This window comes from Scylla paramamosain, chromosome 12 (genome assembly GCF_035594125.1).
Source record: "Scylla paramamosain isolate STU-SP2022 chromosome 12, ASM3559412v1, whole genome shotgun sequence".
In the NCBI taxonomy this organism is placed as follows: Eukaryota; Metazoa; Arthropoda; class Malacostraca; order Decapoda; family Portunidae; genus Scylla; species Scylla paramamosain.
In genome coordinates, this window is record NC_087162.1 from 13,998,165 (window position 1) to 14,019,048 (window position 20,884).

At 42.2% G+C, this 20,884-nt stretch overlaps 2 protein-coding genes across 12 annotated transcripts; one reads left to right on the forward strand and one right to left on the reverse strand.

The window, feature by feature from the left end:
• Positions 1–3,759: 3,759 nt before the first annotated feature.
• On the forward strand, positions 3,760–10,576 carry LOC135105722 (protein bric-a-brac 1-like). Of its 11 annotated transcripts, none has more exons than XR_010270980.1 (7): positions 3,760–6,084; positions 6,696–6,790; positions 6,975–7,104; positions 7,399–7,977; positions 8,361–8,657; positions 8,956–9,028; positions 9,302–9,365. XR_010270980.1 is itself a non-coding variant. In XM_064014148.1 (7 exons), the coding sequence occupies exons 1-7, from the start codon at positions 5,734–5,736 to the stop codon at positions 9,548–9,550; spliced, it is 1,824 nt and encodes a 607-aa protein (XP_063870218.1). In that variant the 5' UTR covers positions 3,767–5,733; the 3' UTR covers positions 9,551–10,576. The 11 variants fall into 11 exon arrangements, 10 of the variants coding, with proteins under 10 accessions (XP_063870218.1, XP_063870220.1, XP_063870219.1 ...); XM_064014148.1 differs by having other exon boundaries at positions 3,767–6,084; positions 8,906–9,028; positions 9,302–10,576; XM_064014150.1 differs by having other exon boundaries at positions 3,769–6,084; positions 7,011–7,104; positions 8,906–9,028; positions 9,302–10,576.
• LOC135105724 (amidophosphoribosyltransferase-like) lies at positions 10,394–20,675 on the reverse strand. The gene is given in 12 exon segments (XM_064014159.1): positions 10,394–11,445; positions 11,710–11,830; positions 12,010–12,231; positions 12,645–12,772; positions 14,210–14,414; positions 14,802–14,887; positions 15,751–15,929; positions 15,931–16,004; positions 16,421–16,569; positions 18,595–18,658; positions 18,660–18,717; positions 19,389–20,675. Coding segments are annotated over 12 exon segments (1,599 nt in total). The 5' UTR covers positions 19,562–20,675; the 3' UTR covers positions 10,394–11,305.
• Positions 20,676–20,884: the final 209 nt, after the last annotated feature.

The following is a 20,884-nucleotide window of genomic DNA, read 5'->3' on the forward strand; positions in this document are numbered from 1 at the left end:
AATGTGCGCACAAAAGAGAAGATGAGTGAGGGAGGATTTTTTTCACGTTTATTGCAAAATAGACAATGAATAATAGCTATGTATACATCTTACAAACATGTCACGTACACCTCGTCATCACAGCTGACTTATTCTGTACGATCGATGGGCTGCGGTATGGAAAATAAATAATTAAATATATAATCAAATAAATAAATACGTGAATATTGAAAGAGAAAAAAAAACGTATAATGCGTCGTATCTATTCCTGGACCGAGTTACTATGTCTTGATTGTTTATTTTACTTAGTCTTCTCTTTAATTAAAAAAAAATAAATAAAAATAAATAAAATAAAATCATATATACATATATATATATATATATATATATATATATATATATATATATATATATATATATATATATATATATATATATATATATATATATATATATATATACTTTTTTTACATAATCCTACAGATCCATTTTTTTTAAGTAGTAAGACAGTCTGATTCATTCTTCTCTATATGGCAAAAAAAAAAAAAAACCCAGTGATGAAATTCAAATATTTTCACAACGCTAAGAAATGCAGAAAAAAAAACAAGAAAAAAAAATATATATATTGAGTACGTAAGATAATAAAGGGGATGCTGTAGATTCTGGTTGTCATTAGAGGAGGAACAACCGTTGGAAACACCTGTAATAACACTGAAGATAACGTGGACGAAGCGAATGTGAGTCAGTCCGCTACCACTATATTATTTGTCGCGGTATAACAATGTATCACATTACGAGTACCTAAAAATAATAAAATGCTGTTGAGTAGACTTTTCTAATGTTCTTACGTTGTATTCTATTAAGTTACCTTCTCTTCAGTGACTTTGGAATTCAGAACTCATATGCTACTACGGTTACTAGCAGGGACGCTTCTAGCTACTGAAGAGACCACGAGCTAAGCGAGCTATATTGGTCCGCACTTCGGGTAGTCAGGTCCAGCTCTGTTGCACAGCCTATTTGTTCTACTGTAACCACCTTTTTTCCAGAGCGAAAACACAGTGCTGAGCTAAAAAACCCCGAGCGATTGCAGTACCAACACCACCTCTGGTATCTGGTAAGAATGGCTAAACCACACAGGTTCCTACGCACGGGTTAGCCATCAAAGGCTGCTGTGGCGTTCCACTGATTAGCAGCCTCAATCGGCAGGCCGCTTAGCCCCCTCATGGTCTGACGTCTCCTAGGTGGCCGCAAAATGCGCTGCACGGGCCGCTCCTTCTCCGTGTGCAACAGTCGCAGACTGAAGGAGGTCAGCGCCCGCCGCAATCCTGAGCAACCTTGCTCCTTCTCGTGCGGGGAGCATTGTGTGATGGAACGGCGCCGAGGCAAGGAACACAGTGATTCTTGGTCTTCTTCCTCTTCTTCGCTTCCTGCTAGCCACCACAGGTCCTCCTCTTCCTCCGGCTCTACTTCCTCCTCTGCTTCTTCTTCATCCTCTTCAGCATGTCGCAGCCTCGGCCGTCTCTCGTGGCAAGGTTCACACTTTCTGCTGGTCTCACTTTTATCAGTTCTTCCTCCGCAATCACTGGACCTTTCAGATGATGCAGCCATGGCCAGGCCTCCGGCAGGTCCGAGGAATGGATCAGATCCTCCCTTGACATTCCTCTCAAGTCTGTTTTGTGAGAATATGGCGTGGTCTTCGGCAAGAAAGTCAGAGGGAAAGTGGAGGGAATGTGGACGACTCATGACGAGGGTGGAAGTGACCCAGCCACCTTCACGCCACTGGGCTCGCTACTCCTTGACTGAGGCTCTCCAGCAGCAGCCCTCTTGAGTCCTGGCTGGCTTTCGGTGGCTTATGTCCCTCTCGACCCTCCTTCCTCTGCCTCCCCTCCGTCACAGCTGCTCGGCCTGCTGACTTCCTTGTTTCATCACATGGACGATTGTCATAGCATGTTTATTCTGCATCGTGTACATATCACACAGGCTTACTCATCTAAATATAAATATATTATTGCAAAGTGTGTGTGTGTGTGTGTGTGTGTGTGTGTGTGTGATGGACAATCGGAGTTGGAGGCAGATCGGAATCCATTCACAGAGGCGTCAAAATCAATTTCATTGATTTTGGAGCAAAGACTCCAGAAACGTAAAATAGTAAATACAAATTTCGTTCTCATATATATATATATATATATATATATATATATATATATATATATATATATATATATATATATATATATATATATATATATATATATATATATATATATATATATATATATATATATATATATATATATATATATATATATTTTTTTTTTTTTTTTTTTCTTAGAACACTCATTTTGTATGATTTTAAAGGTTATTTGGAATCTTCAGCTGTATATACAAATTATAGGTCAGTGATGCAACTGTTGACCTTGATCTTCTCAGAAGTCACGAAGTGACTTTATAATGTGGTTTTCGAGCTGATTCATCAGTGACAGCTGTTTTGTTATGTTCGATGTCATATATGCAAAGATACGCACAAAATTAGAATACCTGCCAGTCTGCCCAATTACCAATGAAAGTATAAGTCCCGTATTTTATGAGGGAGACAAGAGAGCTGTATTTTGAGTGGTATATCTTGAATAACACATAATACTGCGGGTTAAATATTTTCCAGCCATTCTGTTGTCCACCCCAAGTCATTAATCCAAGAATTATAAATATTATCTCCATCAGCAAAGAAATCTCAATCATACTGTGCCTATTTTGAGATTAGTGCATCCACTTAGCTATAGGACAGTGTGAGCATTAGACTGAAAAATAGCAAGAATCACTGGGAAACATGACTGGGGGGTGAGAAAGAAGGGAGGAGACAGAGACATTATAGGAATTGACAGGAGACAAATATAATGACAATACAATAATGAGCCACAGGAAAACATTCTTAGTCGAGTACTGGAAAATGAGACATCGGAACATTTAAAATATGAAGGAAGGAGACACAGAGGCATTAAAACACAGGAACTGAGAGGGAGAGGTGAGGAGGAAGGAGGTAGACAGAAGAATTATAACACGACTGACTGTGACAGGAGAAAATACAATGACAGTAAAGTCACAGAAAAAAAAAAAAATCTTGTTCGAGTACTAGAAAACAAAAGAAAGAAGCATTGAAAGATATGAAAGGAGACATACATAATTTACACAATGATTTAGCACAATGATTTACACATAAATATAATGGGACAATTCCAGTCATCCTTTTTCGCTTGTTAGCAAGCCATCAAAGCCATTGTAGCCGTAATTCGATTCCACAGTCACCTTTGGCCGCTGCTTTTCGTTTAGACGAGTACCAAAAATTAGAGCTTTGGTGAGTTTTTTTGGGAGGGGCTCTGTTACCCAGTGCCCCAATCAGTAGTAAATTTCCAAATTACTGCATTAAATTACTGCCATTTACTGTAATATGATAATATGATTTGAAAAGTATATGCTATTTTTTTAATAAAAAAAAAGTTGTTATATAATAACAACTGTCATAATTTTGATGTACTAAAATTTTCATCAAGATCAAAAGCGCGCGCCAACAAGAAATATCATGGCTTCGCCCATCTTTTGTAAATTTCTTCGCTTTTCTGTCTATTTTCGGTGGGTTCACTTGCTCCTCCCAAATTGTTCTCGCTGTTTCAATATTTTTAGGGTGCAACACTTTTCAGCTAAGGTGCTTCATGGGGGGGGGGTGGGGGGTGTGGGGGTGATATTATGCTATTGCTGCTATGTAACCCTGTGGGGTCCCTGCAGTTTCATATAATGTTTATTGTAGTGGAGACGCACCGGATAGCCACTCTACATATTTCAAATACTGTAATTACTTAAGACATTTGAAAAAAAAAAAAAGAAAACTCAAAGGGGATGCTCCATGGAAGAGATGCAGTACACACATAGGGAAAGGAGAATGAACCACAGGAAAACGTTCTTCGTCGAGTGCTGAAAATTGAGACATCGTCCCGGTAAATATGGAAGTGGATGGAAGAAGAAAACAAGGCAGGCCGAATAAGAGATGGGAGATGATTTGGAAAAAAAAGAGAGGAGGTTGAGTGGAGAGGAGGCAGAAGATAGAGAGCCTTATGAAAAAAAATCAGTGAGGAACAGGGACCCTATATCATAAAGGGTACCTAGGAACTGATGAAGAAAGGAAGACAAAAGGAAAGTAATCTAAAGTTATTCAAGGCGTAACAGGCCAGAAGAAGAAGAGTAAATGATTCAAGGCGTAACAAGTCCCAAGAAGAGGAAGAGGAACGAAAGCCTCAGCTGTGGACCAAAACAAACAGTGCTTCGCTCAGCTGTTGGCGCCTTCAGGCGTATCAGCCTCATTACATCTTTACTTTATTGCAATATTCGGCCTCAACGCGCACTTCTGTAGTTAGCTAGTGCAATATTACATCTGGCAACCTCTCCAACTTCACTTACCAAACCAGTTTATGACCACGAAGGCAGGCACAAGACAGGTGGCCTGAAGATTAGAACGATGATGAAATATGAATAACTGTCAGCTGAGCACAGAACAAAATCGAATGGTGAACACTGGAGGTTAGTGTGGGAAGATAATGAGAGAAGAGGATACTGGTCTGATCAATCCCTTCAGCCTCACTCACCAGCCCTGCACCTGACCACGAAGGCATAAGTCAGGTCACTTTGAGGTTACGGACCGGGATTGTCAGCTGATTAGAGCGATAATGAAACATGAATGACCGTCAGCTAGGCACAGGACAAGATCAAATGGTGAACACAGTGGAAACAAGTGTGGCATGTTTATGAGAGATTGGTCTTGTTAACTTCGCATATTGGAGCAACTCACGATAGGTGATATGAACCATTTTCAGCACACGCTCGGGCCCCTTACTGCCTCGCCTCGCTCTCACCTGTGCCCTCTGCTTCAAGGTAGCTAGCAGTGATTAGTGTAAGCCTTACCTTTCACTCTTAGCACAGGTATAGTCTCCCAAAGTTATGCTAGTAATTATTATGAGGTTATAGGCTCTGTATTATCCCTTTGCACCTTGTAGTAAAAGCAGAAAAGGTTTTATTGCTGTTTCAACTAATACACCGTACATAACTATAGCCCTTTGTAGGGTCTATATATCACTGTTTAGATCATTTCTAGCCCCAATTTACCCTGTCGGAAATTAGTAATAAGTTTACCTTACGGGGGGATCCCGGTGGGCGAAGCCTTCCCAGTTAGGTTACAAAATGTCAGGTTAGCTTAATTTACAGTATGGAGGGTCCAGGGGAGGCCAAAGTCCCTCAGTTAGGAGGTTACAAAATGTTAGGTTAGGTTAGTTTACGATATGGGGGTCTGGCAGGTTAGGGGATGGCCAAGAGGGGAATATTGGTTGAAAAGGCAAATTTACTGCAGAAAATATATCCATAATGTACATAAGTGAGGAGTTATAGGCTCCAATCTGATAATTATCAAGGAAACATGGAACATTTTTTTTTATTGTTGTAAAGGTTTCCTCAATCACAGGTTATTGTATTTTGATTATGTGGTTCTATTAATTTTTTTTCCTATGTATATTTATAGTTTTCTGGTATTGTTTTGGAATTATGCTGATCTCATTACTAAGAACACCTGTGTCATATGCATGAGTTGCTGTTTACTCACAGAAGAGTTGTATTGCTTTTCCATTATATATGTTACTCATTTTTAAGATTAAAATTTCTTATATAATTAATATTCTGTTTCATCCCTAAATTGTCATTAGCTGATAGATCTAAATGAACTATGTTTACTATATTAAAGCAAACTTTATATACATACATACAGTTGCAAACCTCCTGCCTGTCACCTCAGGAGTAGTGGCAATGAACACAGGGATAACTTTACTCAAGACAGCACACAGTACTGTAGGTGGTGATGACATGCTTGGGTACACAAGACACATGTTTATCCTCCAAATACAGCTACAGGACATGGTTAACACTCAAAAACATGTCTTATTCTGGCTCTCAGACACACTACACACACGTCCTTACTGTGCTGCATTCAATTCCCAACTCAGCTGCACTCTCCAGCAGCAGGAAAACCTCACAGCCAGCAGGACATCTACCTCCACACAGTTCCCTCAGGTCAGCATGCAGGCAACACAGCAGACACCCTTAGTCTTTTCACATCTGGGCACAGCTCCCTACCACAGCATGTCCAGCTTCTCGCTCTTTCCAGCAGCAGGGAAGCCTCATAGCCAGCAGGACATCTACATCCATGCACTCCCCTCGGGCTGGCACTCTGGCACCCAGCAGACACCTCACATTCTCCACACAGCCAGGCATAGCTTACAGCAATGTGTATATCCATCCATCCATGTCTGCTCTCCGACTTGAGCTCTGCTGCCATCTGAGCCTCATACCTACAGGAACAAGATGCCCTGGCTGCTTCCCTGGCTGCCCACTGCTTTAGCATGTCTGCACATGACTGCTGCTGCTTGTCAACTGGCACTCTTCCACTTTGGGACACACAGGGACAGGAGGTCTTTCCCAAGCTCCACATAACCAGAAGCAGAGACAGACTGTTGTATCCACACACACACACATACACACACACACACTCACACCCATGTGGCCACTAGAATCCTAATACACAAAACATTACTACATATACTGCCCTACCTACACATTATATCTTTCTGTATAATAATACATATTGAACTGTATCTATAGAACAAATGCATTTTATTTTGCAGTTTTGTGGTAGTGCCTTTGATGGTTTTTTACTCTCCGTTCTTCAGAAGACCAATAATAGCGCCTGTCTTTTGGACACCTCCACATTCTTTCAGAGGTGAGAAAAGTTCTTTCTTTCTTTCTTTCTTTCTTTTTTTTGGGAGGGGGGAGGGGAGGTGGTGAATATTATTTATGTTGTTATAATTAATGTTGCATTTGTGATTTATAATAGTATAATACTAATATCCATTCCTGAATCATGTGTATGTAATTTAAAAGTTTTACATTTTCAAGTCATTTAGTCCATTCCAGCTAGCAGTGTGTTTGTTCATCAGCAGGTGCCAAGACACAATGGGAGACAAAATGTTGGTGTTGTCCTGGAAATACCACAATGTCACCTTCTCAAACATCATCTCAAAGTTCCGAGACAAGGTAAGCTGACGTGTGATGACTTAATTTGATGATGATTATGCATGATAGTGGTCTGTCTTCATTCAGACAATAGAAAACATCAAGAGGTGGAGAAAAAAGTAAAGATTTAGGGGTAAAGACATTAATATATTGTCCGTATCATGAAATATAATTTTCATGATTTGATAAATTAATAATTCTAACACATTCTTATTATAAGTAAAATGGTGGATAAAACATCTTGCTTGACTTCACTCTGCCTGCAGTCGCTTGTGTGTAAGAGCTGCTTCATCTCACTTCTCTCCTCCACTGCAGGGCAACTACAGTGACGTGACAGTGGCATGTGAGGGAAAGTTCTACCCTGCCCACAAGTTGGTGCTGGCAGCTTGCAGTGAGTACTTTGAGGACATGTTTCAGCACACTGCTTGCAAGCACCCCATTGTTGTGCTAAAGGACATTACAGCCAAGAACCTTGAGGCACTGCTCAGCTACATGTACTCTGGCGTAGCCAACATCTCCCAGGATGAATTGGCCAGCCTCATCCGTGCTGCCGAGTCTCTGTGCATCAAGGGTCTGGCTGTGCCAGATGACAGCATGAACGACTCAACTGAAGCAGCCGCTGCAGCCACCACCACATTTGCTGCTGCTGCTGCTGCCAAGCCCAAGCGCAGAAAGAAAGAGCGCTGCAGTGATACTGTTGCATCTCAGGATGAGGATTACTGTGAGGTGGAGGAAAGCAGCACAGCAGGGGAATGCCAGGAAGTGATTCATGGTGCTGAGAAGGTGAGGGGCATAAACAGTGGCAACATCTCAGAGCCTCCCTTGCTCTTGCCTCCTGCGTCCCCAACACACAACACTGGAGCCCTTGAATGCACTCCTGATGTATCCTTTAAGGTGAGACTGATGTCTAATAATTAGGGGTACAGTAAATGGTCTCAAGTACTGCTCCAAAAAGCACAAGCCCTAATATTAAGGTCACTTTGGGATCCTGAGTTTGCTTAGGAGTTGATCTAATAGTTCTCTCTTCAAAGCACTAATTCAGAAATAATGTCTATGCCCAGCATTCTCCTCATTGTATGCATGTGTTTAAGTTTTTATTACTGGTCTGTATTAGAAAACCTTATAATAACCTGTTTTCATTCATACCTCTTTAATACCTCCTGGTATTATTATTCTTTGCTGAAACTGGAATACCTATAAGTTAAGGGACACACATACCTGTCTTCAGTTGATAAAGAGTTAATAATACAAAGCTTCATACATTCTTGGCCTCACAGAGCCCTCTTGAGGATGTGGTGGTGAAGGAGGAACTTTCTGAGAGCAGCCCTGGCCTGTGCTATGATGGCCAGCTAGATTGTGCCCCAGATGGCTTCCCCCCTTCAGCCACCACTACTGGTTTGACAGGGGGAATGGGAACCAGCTCACAGCCACAGAATTATCTGTGTACCATGGAGGGAGGTGGAGGAGCAGTGCCTGGCCTACAACAGCAGCAGAACCAGCAACAACAACCACTACCACTACCTCAGCAACACTTGACTGAAGCAGGCATGCCAGGCTCCTCAGGAATTTCACAGGTAAGGAAGCTGTGATGCATAGAACTGCATTCAAGCCTCTGTTTTTTGTAATGATACTCATTTGTCTAGAAGTCATCAAATTTCCCTTTGCGCATTATTATTGATAATATCTTCGATATAAACTATACATAATACTATCTTCCTGTCCATAGAAATATAGTAACAACTTTAGTTATGAAATTTAACCCCTGGAGTTATTAAAATTTAGAATCATAAACTTAGCTGACTTTGGGTTTCATGCCTCCCAGAGCCTTCATGAGACTGATGGGTGTTATGACGGCTTTCCCAACCTTGACAGCCTTAACTGTGAGGGACAAATGGAGCTGTACAGTCAATTCAACTTACAAACAACTCCATTTCACCTGCCTCAAGTTAGTATCTGTGTGTGTGTGTGTGTGTGTGTGTGTGTGTGTGTGTGTGTGTGTGTGTGAGAGAGAGAGAGAGAGAGAGAGAGAGAGAGAGAGAGAGAGAGAGAGAGAGAGAGAGAGAGAGAGAGAGAGAGAGAGAGAGAGAGAGAGAGAGAGAGAGAGAGAGATTGGTCATAACTTTAGTGTCCCTGCAATCTTTAGTATACTGTATAATGAGAGCAAAGAGTCACCAGTACCATCATCACAGTAACCATCCCCATCAACGCTCCACCACAGCTTGGCATGGATGGAGGGCGTAGGGGGAGGGCACCTAAACTGGCAGGTGGCACTGGAAGGGGAGGCAGACCCCGCTCCCTTAAGGTCCACCGCTGCACCCACTGCAGCTATTCCACCCCCTGGCACTCTGTCTTTGTGAGGCACTGCCGTACCCACTCAGGAGAGAAACCCTTCATCTGCTCCTTCTGTCCCTTTCGCTCCAGCCGCAAGAGTGTTATCAAGAGGCACTGTCTGAGCAAGCACTCATGAATCCACCTTTACAGACCTTCAGACTATGTATTTCCTATACTTCATCACACCAGGTCTGGCATAGTAATTTTGCCACCTGAGGACACACAACGGTGATGCTACTAAACACTGATTGGCCAAAATATTCATGTTTTCCCGTCAGCAGCAGATTGATTTTGTCTTTGACCAAAAGCCATAGTTATTTTTAAGATTTGTACATGTATAATCTAGTACCTTATAAGTAAGTTGAGGTTCTGGTTAAAGTATAAAATCACTTTGCCCCATGTCCTAAAAACACATCTTAAAAAGAAGAAATACATTACCCACTTAGCTAATGAGAACAACACTCATTGACAGTGTTACAAAGTTTGTGTATTTGCAGGTGGCAAAACTTCTATCCCGAAGTCGATGAAACAATATAGTGCCTCCCCCTCTTCTGGCCCAGTGACTTCCTCCTTTACCTGGTGATCTCCTTATTCATGTATTTTCTCTCAGTGACATCCATATGTTAGTGATGCACATTTACTCTGTACTGGTGACTTGCATCTTTTCCCAGTGACATTTACTTTGTGACTCCTACCCTCCCAGGTAACAAATGCATCTTCAGTTGGTGATCTGGGATTCAGATTTTCTCCCAGTGCCTCACCGTCTCTTTCTTCCTTCCCAGGTGTCTTACTTCTCCAGGAAATTCCCTCATGAGTTCCCTGGTGATGTTCAGGGATGTGTGTGTGTATGTGCACTTGTGTGTTGGTTTGCTCATGTGCTTTAATGTGTTGGGTCTGTTTATGAAGATATATGTACAATATAGTACACGCACACACCCACACCATGATTGATGCATATTATTGAGTCAAAATTGGTTACAGAATTGTTGCTTTTATTTATATACCAATGATAAGTTGATGTTAAATATCTACGAGTATGTATATATTGTTTTGTAAGAAAGGATGTATAAATCATATATACTATTACCAAAGATCAGATATGTTGTATCATATTTGACATTAATATATATATATATATATATATATATAATCTTGCATCTCACTCTTCTGTCATTAACCTTATAATATACATAGATTGCTAAAACAAATGAAGTGAAAATCCATCACTTACATACATGAATATGAAAAATGTGAGTGTAATATGTATTTACTTGATTCTAATGCAAATATCTCATTATTGTTATTATTAGTTGTTATTATTAGTTAGAGAGTTTGCAAGATAGAGAAGTGACAGTGTCCATTCAGACACATGGATAATAAAGCCCCTAGAGGGAGGCAAAATCTAATTATGCAAGAATGATGCACAGCTTAGGAAAAGCTAGCAACTTTCATGGCCACATCTCTGACAAAGAAAGTATTAAGACTAGTTTCTTCTCTCTGTCATGTTTATATCATAACAAGCATTTGTGTGCTCAAAACCAGACTTTGAATGCAGGTGCTCAAAAGACTAGCCAAACAATTAACCATAATAAGACCAGATGATAAAAAAAAAAAAAAAAATGTCTTATGCAGGGAAAAGTTTTTTTCCCTGTAAGCTTGTTGTTGGAAGAACAATTTATAGATCATAAAAATTCCATCTTAGGACAAAAGAATTGTTACTTAAAAAAATCCCACATAAACACTAAGTACTTGAACAGAGGAAATGGTGGGATTCTTTTGTGGAGCGAGTATTCCTCTTAGTATGGCTGTCAGAGGATGGGCTGGCAAAACAATGCTCCATACAATGTTCCATTAGTGAATGTGTCTTGAAAGAATCTTAGACGGTCTTGGACTACCACTCAAGATTTACAGGGTAGTTACCATCCAGGCAGGCAGTGCAGTGGCCAGTGGGAATGTTGTTCTTTAGGACGATGCCTTGACGCACTGCCTTCCTTAACCCTTCGATGCTCAGGTAGGCCAGGCTATCAGCACCTGCAGGAGACATGACACAGTTAACACCCAGATGTACATACATTCACATTTGCCATCTCAGCACACCATCATCTGGCTTGATAATGTCAAAATTAAAGTGTTTCAACATTGAAAAGAAGCACACAGACCACAGTAGAGTTGAAAGTCCTTGAAGCAGTACATCGAAAAAAATCTCTTAAGGTTGGTCAGACACAAAACACTACCCTAAACCATTTAAAAGTGTGGTGAAATCACTGCCGCCTACGCAGTGAGATCAATCCTTACCCACGTGGCTGGCCAGTTCCTCAAGGGGCTTTTGGTTGGCCAAGAGTTCTCCCCGCGTGGGAATATTGATGCCCATGTAACAGGGATGCTTGAGAGGGGGGGAGGCCACACGGATGTGTACCTGTTGCAATGCAGGGAAGAGGCTATGAAATAGTGATGCGAAAAAGCAATATTCTAAGGAGTAACAACCAAACTTTCAACAATGTAAGAACCCACTGTATATTTCAGAGGATGCGGCAGTAATGCGAAGTTCAGTACATACTACAAAACTTGTCTCTCCTTTCGTTCCATTTCACCCACCTCCTTTGCCCCAGCTTGCCGCAGTAGCTGGATGATGGGGCCCACAGTTGTTCCCCGCACGATGGAGTCATCCACCAGCACCACACGTCGTCCCATCAAGTTCTCGGACAGCGCACCAAACTTCTTAGCCACGGCCAGTTTTCGGGAGCGTGTGTCGGGCTGAATGAAGCTTCGCCCCACGTAGCGGTTCTTGCACAGCACCTCGATGTACGGAATGCCAGACTGCGGCCGGAACACACTTACCAATCTTTGTCTTTACATGAGCTGTTAACATTTCTACTAAGACTGTAAGTTACTGTTACAAGTAGAAAGTGAATGTGAACTCTACTATTGGCTTCTCTTTAATGTTACTAAAATGTGGTGGTGGAAGTTTAAAGCACAATTTTTAAAGATCCTAGTGATAACAAAAACGATGGATATGATCAAAATTTCCTAGTGTCAGTGGTTTAATTAGTTCTCAGCAAAATCATGTACGATTACTCAAACAACATAAGGCACTCAGAGCAAGAAAAGAGATGTCATATACTAAGGCACTGCCACAAATTAAAGATTGTGTAAGATCATTAAGCAGCATGTAAGAATATTCTGCTTGACGTGAGCCACAGTAGTAATGAGCAAGCTGTTGACGTTCTGACCTCGAGAGAGAAGCCGAGGGCCGCAGGGGTGGCCGACTCAGGCACAGTGGAGATGATGTCTGCGTCCACTGGTGACTCGATGGCTAGCTGGCGACCACACCGCTGACGCACGCTGTACACCTGCTGACCTGCATACCGATAGATAGATAGATAGATAACAGATAGATAGATGGACAGATATATTTTTTTATTAACCAGAAAAAGCAGACACTAAATAAAACATAATGTATGTATAAATTAGGTTATGGTCCATATAAAGTCATCAGAATAACATTTACAATCATGGATAATTCGATCAAACAGAACAAAGCTAACAAAAGATAATAAAAGTAAAACATGAACATGATTACATTTGAATACCCTAAGAGAGAGAGAGAGAGAGAGAGAGAGAGAGAGAGAGAGAGAGAGAGAGAGAGAGAGAGAGAGAGAGAGAGAGAGAGAGAGAGAGAGAGAGAGAGAGTGACATGGAAACACAGATGTCAACAGACCTTGCGGTCCTCACGAGGTGACCTGACCTAGGACTACTAAGGTGATAATAGTAGAAGAAGACAGGAAAGCAAAAGGCTCTCTCCCCATCCTCCACTCCCTCCAGCATAAACTGTTCAGGAAAGAGATCGGAAATAAATATTTTGCGGGGTTAGAAAAGTAAAAAAAAAATAAAAAAATAAAATAAAATAAAGAATATAGGAAAGAATGGAAATAAATTAAAAACCTGCCGCACCTGGACTAGGTCCCCCCTAGTCACCTCCTACATGACTGGGTGCAGGGCTTAATATGAGTTACAAGGTCCACCTTTGATTCACGCACCCTTAACGCCAGGTCACACTACTAATGTCGTCAGTCTGTTTTACCCACCTACAGACAAGGAAATACAACAACTACAACAAACTCCACCAGCTGAGAAAGAATCGCCAAGCACGTCTAGAAATAAACAATTGCAACGAGCAATCACACATATAAGGTCGAGGAATAATATCCCAGGGAGGGGGCCGGGATGTACGGCCGGTAATGACTCACTTATCCCTTAAAAGCAACTGACCCGACTAGCTGTATTTCCGCCCCAGTCTCCGCCAGATACTACTGCACGTGTTAATATGTTCACCCCATCTAAGCGCTGGGTAGTAACACACTGACTGGGAAAGTGCGCCAAAACTCTCCCGTGGCCCCAAGTCTCGTCTCGTCTCTCTCTCTCTCTCTCTCTCTCCTTCCTTCATTCTTCTTCTCCCTACATTTGTGTCACATCGCCTTATCTCGCTGCACACTACAATAGATTGATGACACGATGGGAAAAAAAAAAATTGATTCATGAGAGTTTAATGATTTACCAATAATTTTGCAACCGCTTCCTCTCGTGTAATTTGAAAAAAACCTATCGTGAAATATTTACTGCAGTCCATGTTCTCAATACTTTTGATGACTTTAAGCACCTGTATTAAGTCGCCTCTTAATCGAGAGAGAGAGAGAGAGAGAGAGAGAGAGAGAGAGAGAGAGAGAGAGAGAGAGAGAGAGAGAGAGAGAGAGAGAGAGAGAGAGAGAGAGAGAGAGAGAGAGAGAGAGCAACATACCTTCAAACACGGAGTCAGCTCTGGCGAAGTAGACGTACTCGAAGATGCAGAAGGCGGGCGGGGGTCCCAGCAAGATGGTCTCGTGGTCTATGTCGTCTGGGTCCCCGTGGGCGTTGCTGTGCGGGGCGGTGCGCTTGGGCCGGGGCACAATATCCAAGGAGCGCACACCGTCAGGACTCAGCTCCACTATTTCCCCTGGGTACACCTGAGGGAAGGAGAGGGAAGGGTGTGATGGGGACTGAAGAACTGTGTGTGTGTGTGTGTGTGTGTGTGTGTGTTGAGGAGAGGTTCCTTTGTCGCGTTTGTTGTTGTTGCTGCTGCTGCTGCTATTACTGTTGCTAATGTTAGTGTGTATGAAAGAGAAATCAATGTTGTGAAGGTATTTTACTACTACTACTACTACTACTACTACTACTACTACTACTGCCACTGCTATTACTGCTGCCTTACGTATGAAGGAACATGGCTAAGGAAAAAAAAAAGAAAAGTCTATTCAACTGTCACTCTTCCCAAAAAATAAGTTAAAAAAGAATTAAGACAAACTACTATTACTACTAGTACTACTACTACTACTAATAATAATAATACACACCTCTCTCATGAGCGTCGCCCCCATGGACTGGAAGGCGCAGGACTCGGAGCTGAACACCCATCCCAGAGGCTTGCGTTGTTCATCGTCTGCGTCCGGAAGAAAACGAGAATAAAGATATGTCATCCCCCGTTTCACCAAACACCGAACATGGAGACGGCCAAATTGAGTAAAGGAAGAGGGAAGAAGTAATGACGAAGGAATAATTACAGAAGGCAAAACATGACAAGAATTAAATGGAGAGAATAAGTTACAAATGAGAAGGAAGTTCAGTCTTGGGAGAGAGATGATATACGACATTTTTGTTGAGACAAAATGGAACAGACGGTAAGCTAACATAGATAGGTGGAGAAGAAAAGCCTTTATTATAATAGAGGGTGGTGGTGGTGGTGGTGGTGGTGATAAGATGATGGTAATGATGTATTTATTTTTTTTATGTAGGAGTGACACCGGCCACGGGCAACAAAAATCTAATAAGAAAAAGCCCACTGAGATGACGATGATGACTATCCAATAAACTGATAAGATGGTATTATATATATATATATATATATATATATATATATATATATATATATATATATATATATATATATATATATATATATATATATATATATATATATATATATATATATATATATATATATATATATATATATATATATATATATATATATATGGTAATGTGTGTCCGAGACACACATTACCTGTGGACTCTAAAAAGTAATAAATTATAATACTTTTCTTCCTTTTAATGACATAGCGCTTTTAAGATTAAACTTCAATAATTTTTATTGGACTACGTGATGTGAGAGAGAGAGAGAGAGAGAGAGAGAGAGAGAGAGAGAGAGAGAGGAGAGAGAGAGAGAGAGAGAGAGAGAGAGAGAGAGACTATTGCAACGCCGTCTTGGTGTACCTACATCCTACACACACTCACGCATTGCCTCACCGTTCGCCGTCCCGAGGGGCATGAGGCGGCCGATGCAGAGGGGGCGGTTGCCGAAGGGGTCACGCACGCCGTAGATCTTATCCTCCTGCATCACGACGAGGGAGTAGGCGGTGGGCGTGGCCTCAATCAGGTGTCGTATGCGCGCGCCCCAGTCCGGTTTGGCTTTTTTCGCCACGGGGAGGAGCCTGGGACAGCATTTGCGTTATGAGCTCGGAGTCTGACAGCGTGGAGAGCCCGACGCCGCGGTCCATGATCTGCGGTATGATGGATGCTGTGTGTAATGAGTGACGGGAGGAAGAGGAAGGAGAACAACAGCATATAGGGAAGAAGAAAGCAAAACGGAAGAGAAAGAAAGAAAGAAAGGAAGGAAGGAAAGAAGAAGAACAACAACAACAACAACAACAACAACAACAACAACAACAGGAGGAGGAGGAGGAATAAACCATAAAAGGAAGCAATAGCAATAGGAAGATAGGCTTTACGAAAAAAAAACAAAAACATGCAAAACAGAATGAAAAGAAAAAAAGAAGGAAAGAGAAGAAACTAACAAAAAATGAATGAATGAGACGCAAAAAAAAAGAAAAGAAAAAAAAAACACGGAACACAAACAAAGAAACGCAGAAAGACAAAACTAGCAGCTAAGAGCAACAGAGAGGCTCGTATCCCTCACCGCTTTCCTGAGAGCCATGGCGTTGATGAGCTCTCCGTTGTGGGCAGTGGCGAGGGGCCCGTGGCGAGTGTGCACCATGAAGGGCTGCGTGTTGGTGGGGTCCCGCCCGCCGGCTGTGGAGTAGCGAGTGTGTCCCAGGCCCATGTCACCTGAGAGAGAGAGAGAGAGAGAGAGAGAGAGAGAGAGAGAGAGAGAGAGAGAGAGAGAGAGAGAGAGAGAGAGAGAGAATTAGTACTATACAATTACATTGAAAACTCACACTGCACAGATTTTAAAGTCAATCAGAGTAGTATGTGGTTGACCAACATTGCATGAACAGTACCACAAGTAAACACAGACAACAGACATTAGGGCACTGGGTCACAACCTTACTGAAGACCTTAGTGATGGACTGGTGGTGGTAAACTTAGTTAACACAGGAACATGAGGGAAGCTTACAAGAAGCCATCAGGAGCTACACGTGGCAGTACCTATATAAATCATCCCAGCCTACTTCATTCTCTCTCTCTTGATTACTCGTCTTAACAACACCATTGGTTAAGGAGTGTTCAATGCAGTCTAGTTATATCTGGTTAATTTTTACGTAATTTAACTGAATGACCCTTCTTTTCCGTGATGCCCCGCCATTTAAAAACCAGTTTGATTCAATATTCATAGATTCTCTCTCTCTCTCTCTGAAGAAGAAGAAGAAGAAGAAGAAGAAGAAGAAGAAGAAGAAGAAGAAGAAGAAGAAGAAGAAGAAGAAGAAGAAGAAGAAGAAGAAGAAGAAGAAGAAGAAGAAGAAGAAGAAGAAGAAGAAGAAGAAGAAGAAGAAGAAGAAGAAGAAGAAGAAGAAGAAGAAGAAGAAGAAGAAGAAGAAGAAGAAGAAGAAGAAGAAGAAGAAGAAGAAGAAGAAGAAGAAGAAGAAGAAGAAAGAAGAAGAAGAAGAAGAAGAAGAAGAAGAAGAAGAAGAAGAAGAAGAAGAAGAAGAAGAAGAAGAAGAAGAAGAAGAAGAAGAAGAAGAAGAAGAAGAAGAAGAAGAAGAAGAAGAAGAAGAAGAAGAAGAAGAAGAAGAAGAAGAAGAAGAAGAAGAAGAAGAAGAAGAAGAAGAAGAAGAAGAAGAAGAAGAAGAAGAAGAAGAAGAAGAAGAAGAAGAAGAAGAAGAAGAAGAAGAAGAAGAAGAAGAAGAAGAAGAAGAAGAAGAAGAAGAAGAAGAAGAAGAAGAAGAAGAAGAAGAAGAAGAAGAAGAAGATAATAAAGAAAGAAAAGAAGAAGAAGAAGAAGAAGAAAAGAAGAAGAAAGAAAAGAAGTAAGATAAAAAGAAAAGAAGATAAAAGAAAAGAAAGATAAAAAGAAGAAAGATAAAAAAAAGAAAGAAAAAAAAGAAAAAGAACGAAAAAGAAAACAAGAAAAACAAGAAAAAGAAGAAAAGACGACGACTTTCTATGTAAACAATGACTATGCTTAATTAGACATGGCAACCTGCACATACACATCTTGACAGTGTGTGTGTGTGTGTGTGTGTGTGTGTATGAGGCGACCACAGCCTTGTGTAACGATGATAGGCTTACTGAGATTGTGATTACCCATGTCTTAGTTATTGAACGGAAAGTCAAGTTTATAAAGTCTAGCGTTGTACTGGTTTAATTAGCTATGGTTTTGGAGAGAGAGAGAGAGAGAGAGAGAGAGAGAGAGAGAGAGAGAGAGAGAGAGAGAGAGAGAGAGAGAGAGAGAGAGAGAGAGAGAGAGAGAGAGAGAGAGAAACTCAAATTGTCCCGTATTAAAAAAAAAAAACGCTTTGGTTTCTCTCTCACCACGACTGTTTTCCAAGGCCAGAGATCATTAGCCGGGTTCTCAGGACTGTTCCTCCTATTACTAATGTAGAAATCTTGTTTATCTGTCACTAGAACCGTTAAAACCCTCTTTAAAAACCCGTGTAGCTTCAACTTTTGAAAGTAGTGGAGGTGGGGCGCAGGAGTGTTTCAGAGTATAGAACCATTGAAACGTTAAAAAAAAAAATCCGTATAGCTTCAATTAGAACCTTTTGAAAATAGCAGATGTGCGATGCAAAAGTGTTTCAGAATATGGAATCATAAAAACCTTAAAAATCCGTGTAACTTCAACTGTAATAGAGCCTTTTGAATGTAGTGCGGCGTGGAAGTGTCTTAGAGTATGGTACTTAAGAGAGTCATTACCTTTGAGTTTGTTGAGCTTCTCGTCCGTGAAGATCGCCGCCACCAGGCCGTCCCCCCTTCTGATAGTTGAAGTGCGTGCTGGCAGGCCCCTCGCTGGTCACGATGCCCGCACTCTCTTGGCCTCTGAACGTAGGGGAATGCTGGGTTTAGTACGTAGTGGCGGTGGTGATGGTGGTGGTTTTATTATTATTATTATTATTATTATTATTATTATTATTATTATTATTATTATTACTATTTTTATTATTATTATTATTATTATTATTATTATTACTATTACTATTTTATTACTATTATTAAAAGTAGTAGTAGTAGTAGTAGTAGCAGCAGCAGCAGCAGCAGCAGCAGCAGCAGCAGCAGCAGCAGCAGCAGCAGCAGCAGCAGCAGTAGTAGCAGTAGTAGTGGTAGTAACAATAGTAATAATAGGACTCTCTCTCAAAAGAATGTTCTAGTCAAGGAAGTTGGTGTGTGTGTGTGTGATTCACCTACGGTCGTCTGCTGGTCACCCAGCCAGCCGTTCCCCTACGGAAAGAGCTCAGACCTCATAGTGACCGATCTTCGGGTAGGACTGAGACCACTGACACACCACACACCAGGACAGCGAGGCCACAATCCCTCGGGTTACATCCCGTACCTACTTGCTGCTAGGTGAACAGGGACTACACAATGAGAGGCTCGCCCATTTCCCTCGCCGCGCCCGGGATTCGAACCCGGGCCTTCTTGGTTGTGAGCCGAGCGTACTAACCACTACACTACTACGTGTGTGTGTGTGTGTGTGTGTGTGTGTGTCCTACCTGTGCTGAAGGGCCACCAGTCCGAGGTAGATCATCCTAGCCACGTTCACCACGCCGTCTGGGGTGCTGCGGGCCAGCACACATCCGATCACCCCGCACGCCTCCCGCATCTCCGCCGTCAAGGGGTCGTCCACGCCTGCCCCTCCCTCTGGGTTTTTACTGCTGGCTGCCATCACTCCCCGTGCTTCCTCTACGCCCGCCACTTCCTACTGTGGGTGAGCGTCGCAGTAATCACAGTTGGGTGGAGTGATGCCGTCCCGCCACGCCCCTCGCCGGTCCCCAGTCTGTCACGGGGTGAAAAGCCTCGCGATCGAAACACCCACACACTACCTTAACCTTCAGCGCCGCGCGCAACACTGAGTTGCCCCAGCAGGGCCAGCAGGCCAGCAGGCTAGATTGGGCTGTGCCCAATCTAGCCCAATCCACGTTCCTCCCCTATTCCCGCTGCCTGACGACCCGAGCCACTCTCTTCCGCCTACAAAGCAAACAACGCGTATAATTTTATATTTTGCGAATTAGCCAGCGGCAGGTCAGACTGGCACATGAACCAGGGAGTATCAACCAAGTGCAGGGCCCTGACCGCCTCTCTCCATCATGACCTACGTCAACACAACTGACGTGGACGACTTTCACCAGTGAATGTTCTGCCGTCAAAGAGTGTAACTTGTACTTATTTGTGCAGCAAAACTAGTACGTGGAGAAATAAGCAGCTACTGTGCGCCAGCTTTCTCCTTATCTGAGTAAGTTATCAGCAGCAGTGATTGCTGGGATCCTTTACTGCGACCCTCACACAGTACTCGTGGTGGCATGGTGGTGACAACAGTAGCGAGGCGCAAACCCTTGTCCCTTGCCACGCTCCGGGGCATCAAACGCCACACGCTGAGCTGCGGCGCTCACTCGCGACCCATAATGAACGGTCGTCATAAAACCTGCAATGATGTGCGGCGCCGCTGTGAGGCGTCTACGACTCTCTATGGCGTCAAGGACAAGCAGTGGACACAGGACGGCAGGGATCACCCCACGCCAGCGTGGCCAGCTGGGCAGCGCCGCACAACTGCTGTGGTTGTCCCTTGCACTTCTTTCCCTCCCTTGCTCCCTCACTACCACCTTACAACACCGTCATGGCAATGTCTTCCAGAATACGTTGCTCAATCGTACCAAGGACTATGGCTAGTGTTGTTTCACAGTAATGTGCGGTTAACATTATTCTTATTAATAGTAGTCCTATTATTATTATTTCATATCATCATTATTCATTATGCAGCGTGGTGAATACTTGTCATCATGCATTGCAGTTCCTGCTGGCAACACAATCACCTTAATTTTCTTAAAATATTAATAATGTACTCTTGTCTCACACTAGTTTTCGGCGAATTCTAAATTAATCTGATATCCGTTTACTATCGCAAATCATTATTATTTTATTTCTTTATTTTTTTACCTCCTCCCCTCGGAAATTCGTGAATTGCGACAAAACAAGTATCAGATTAAGGGTG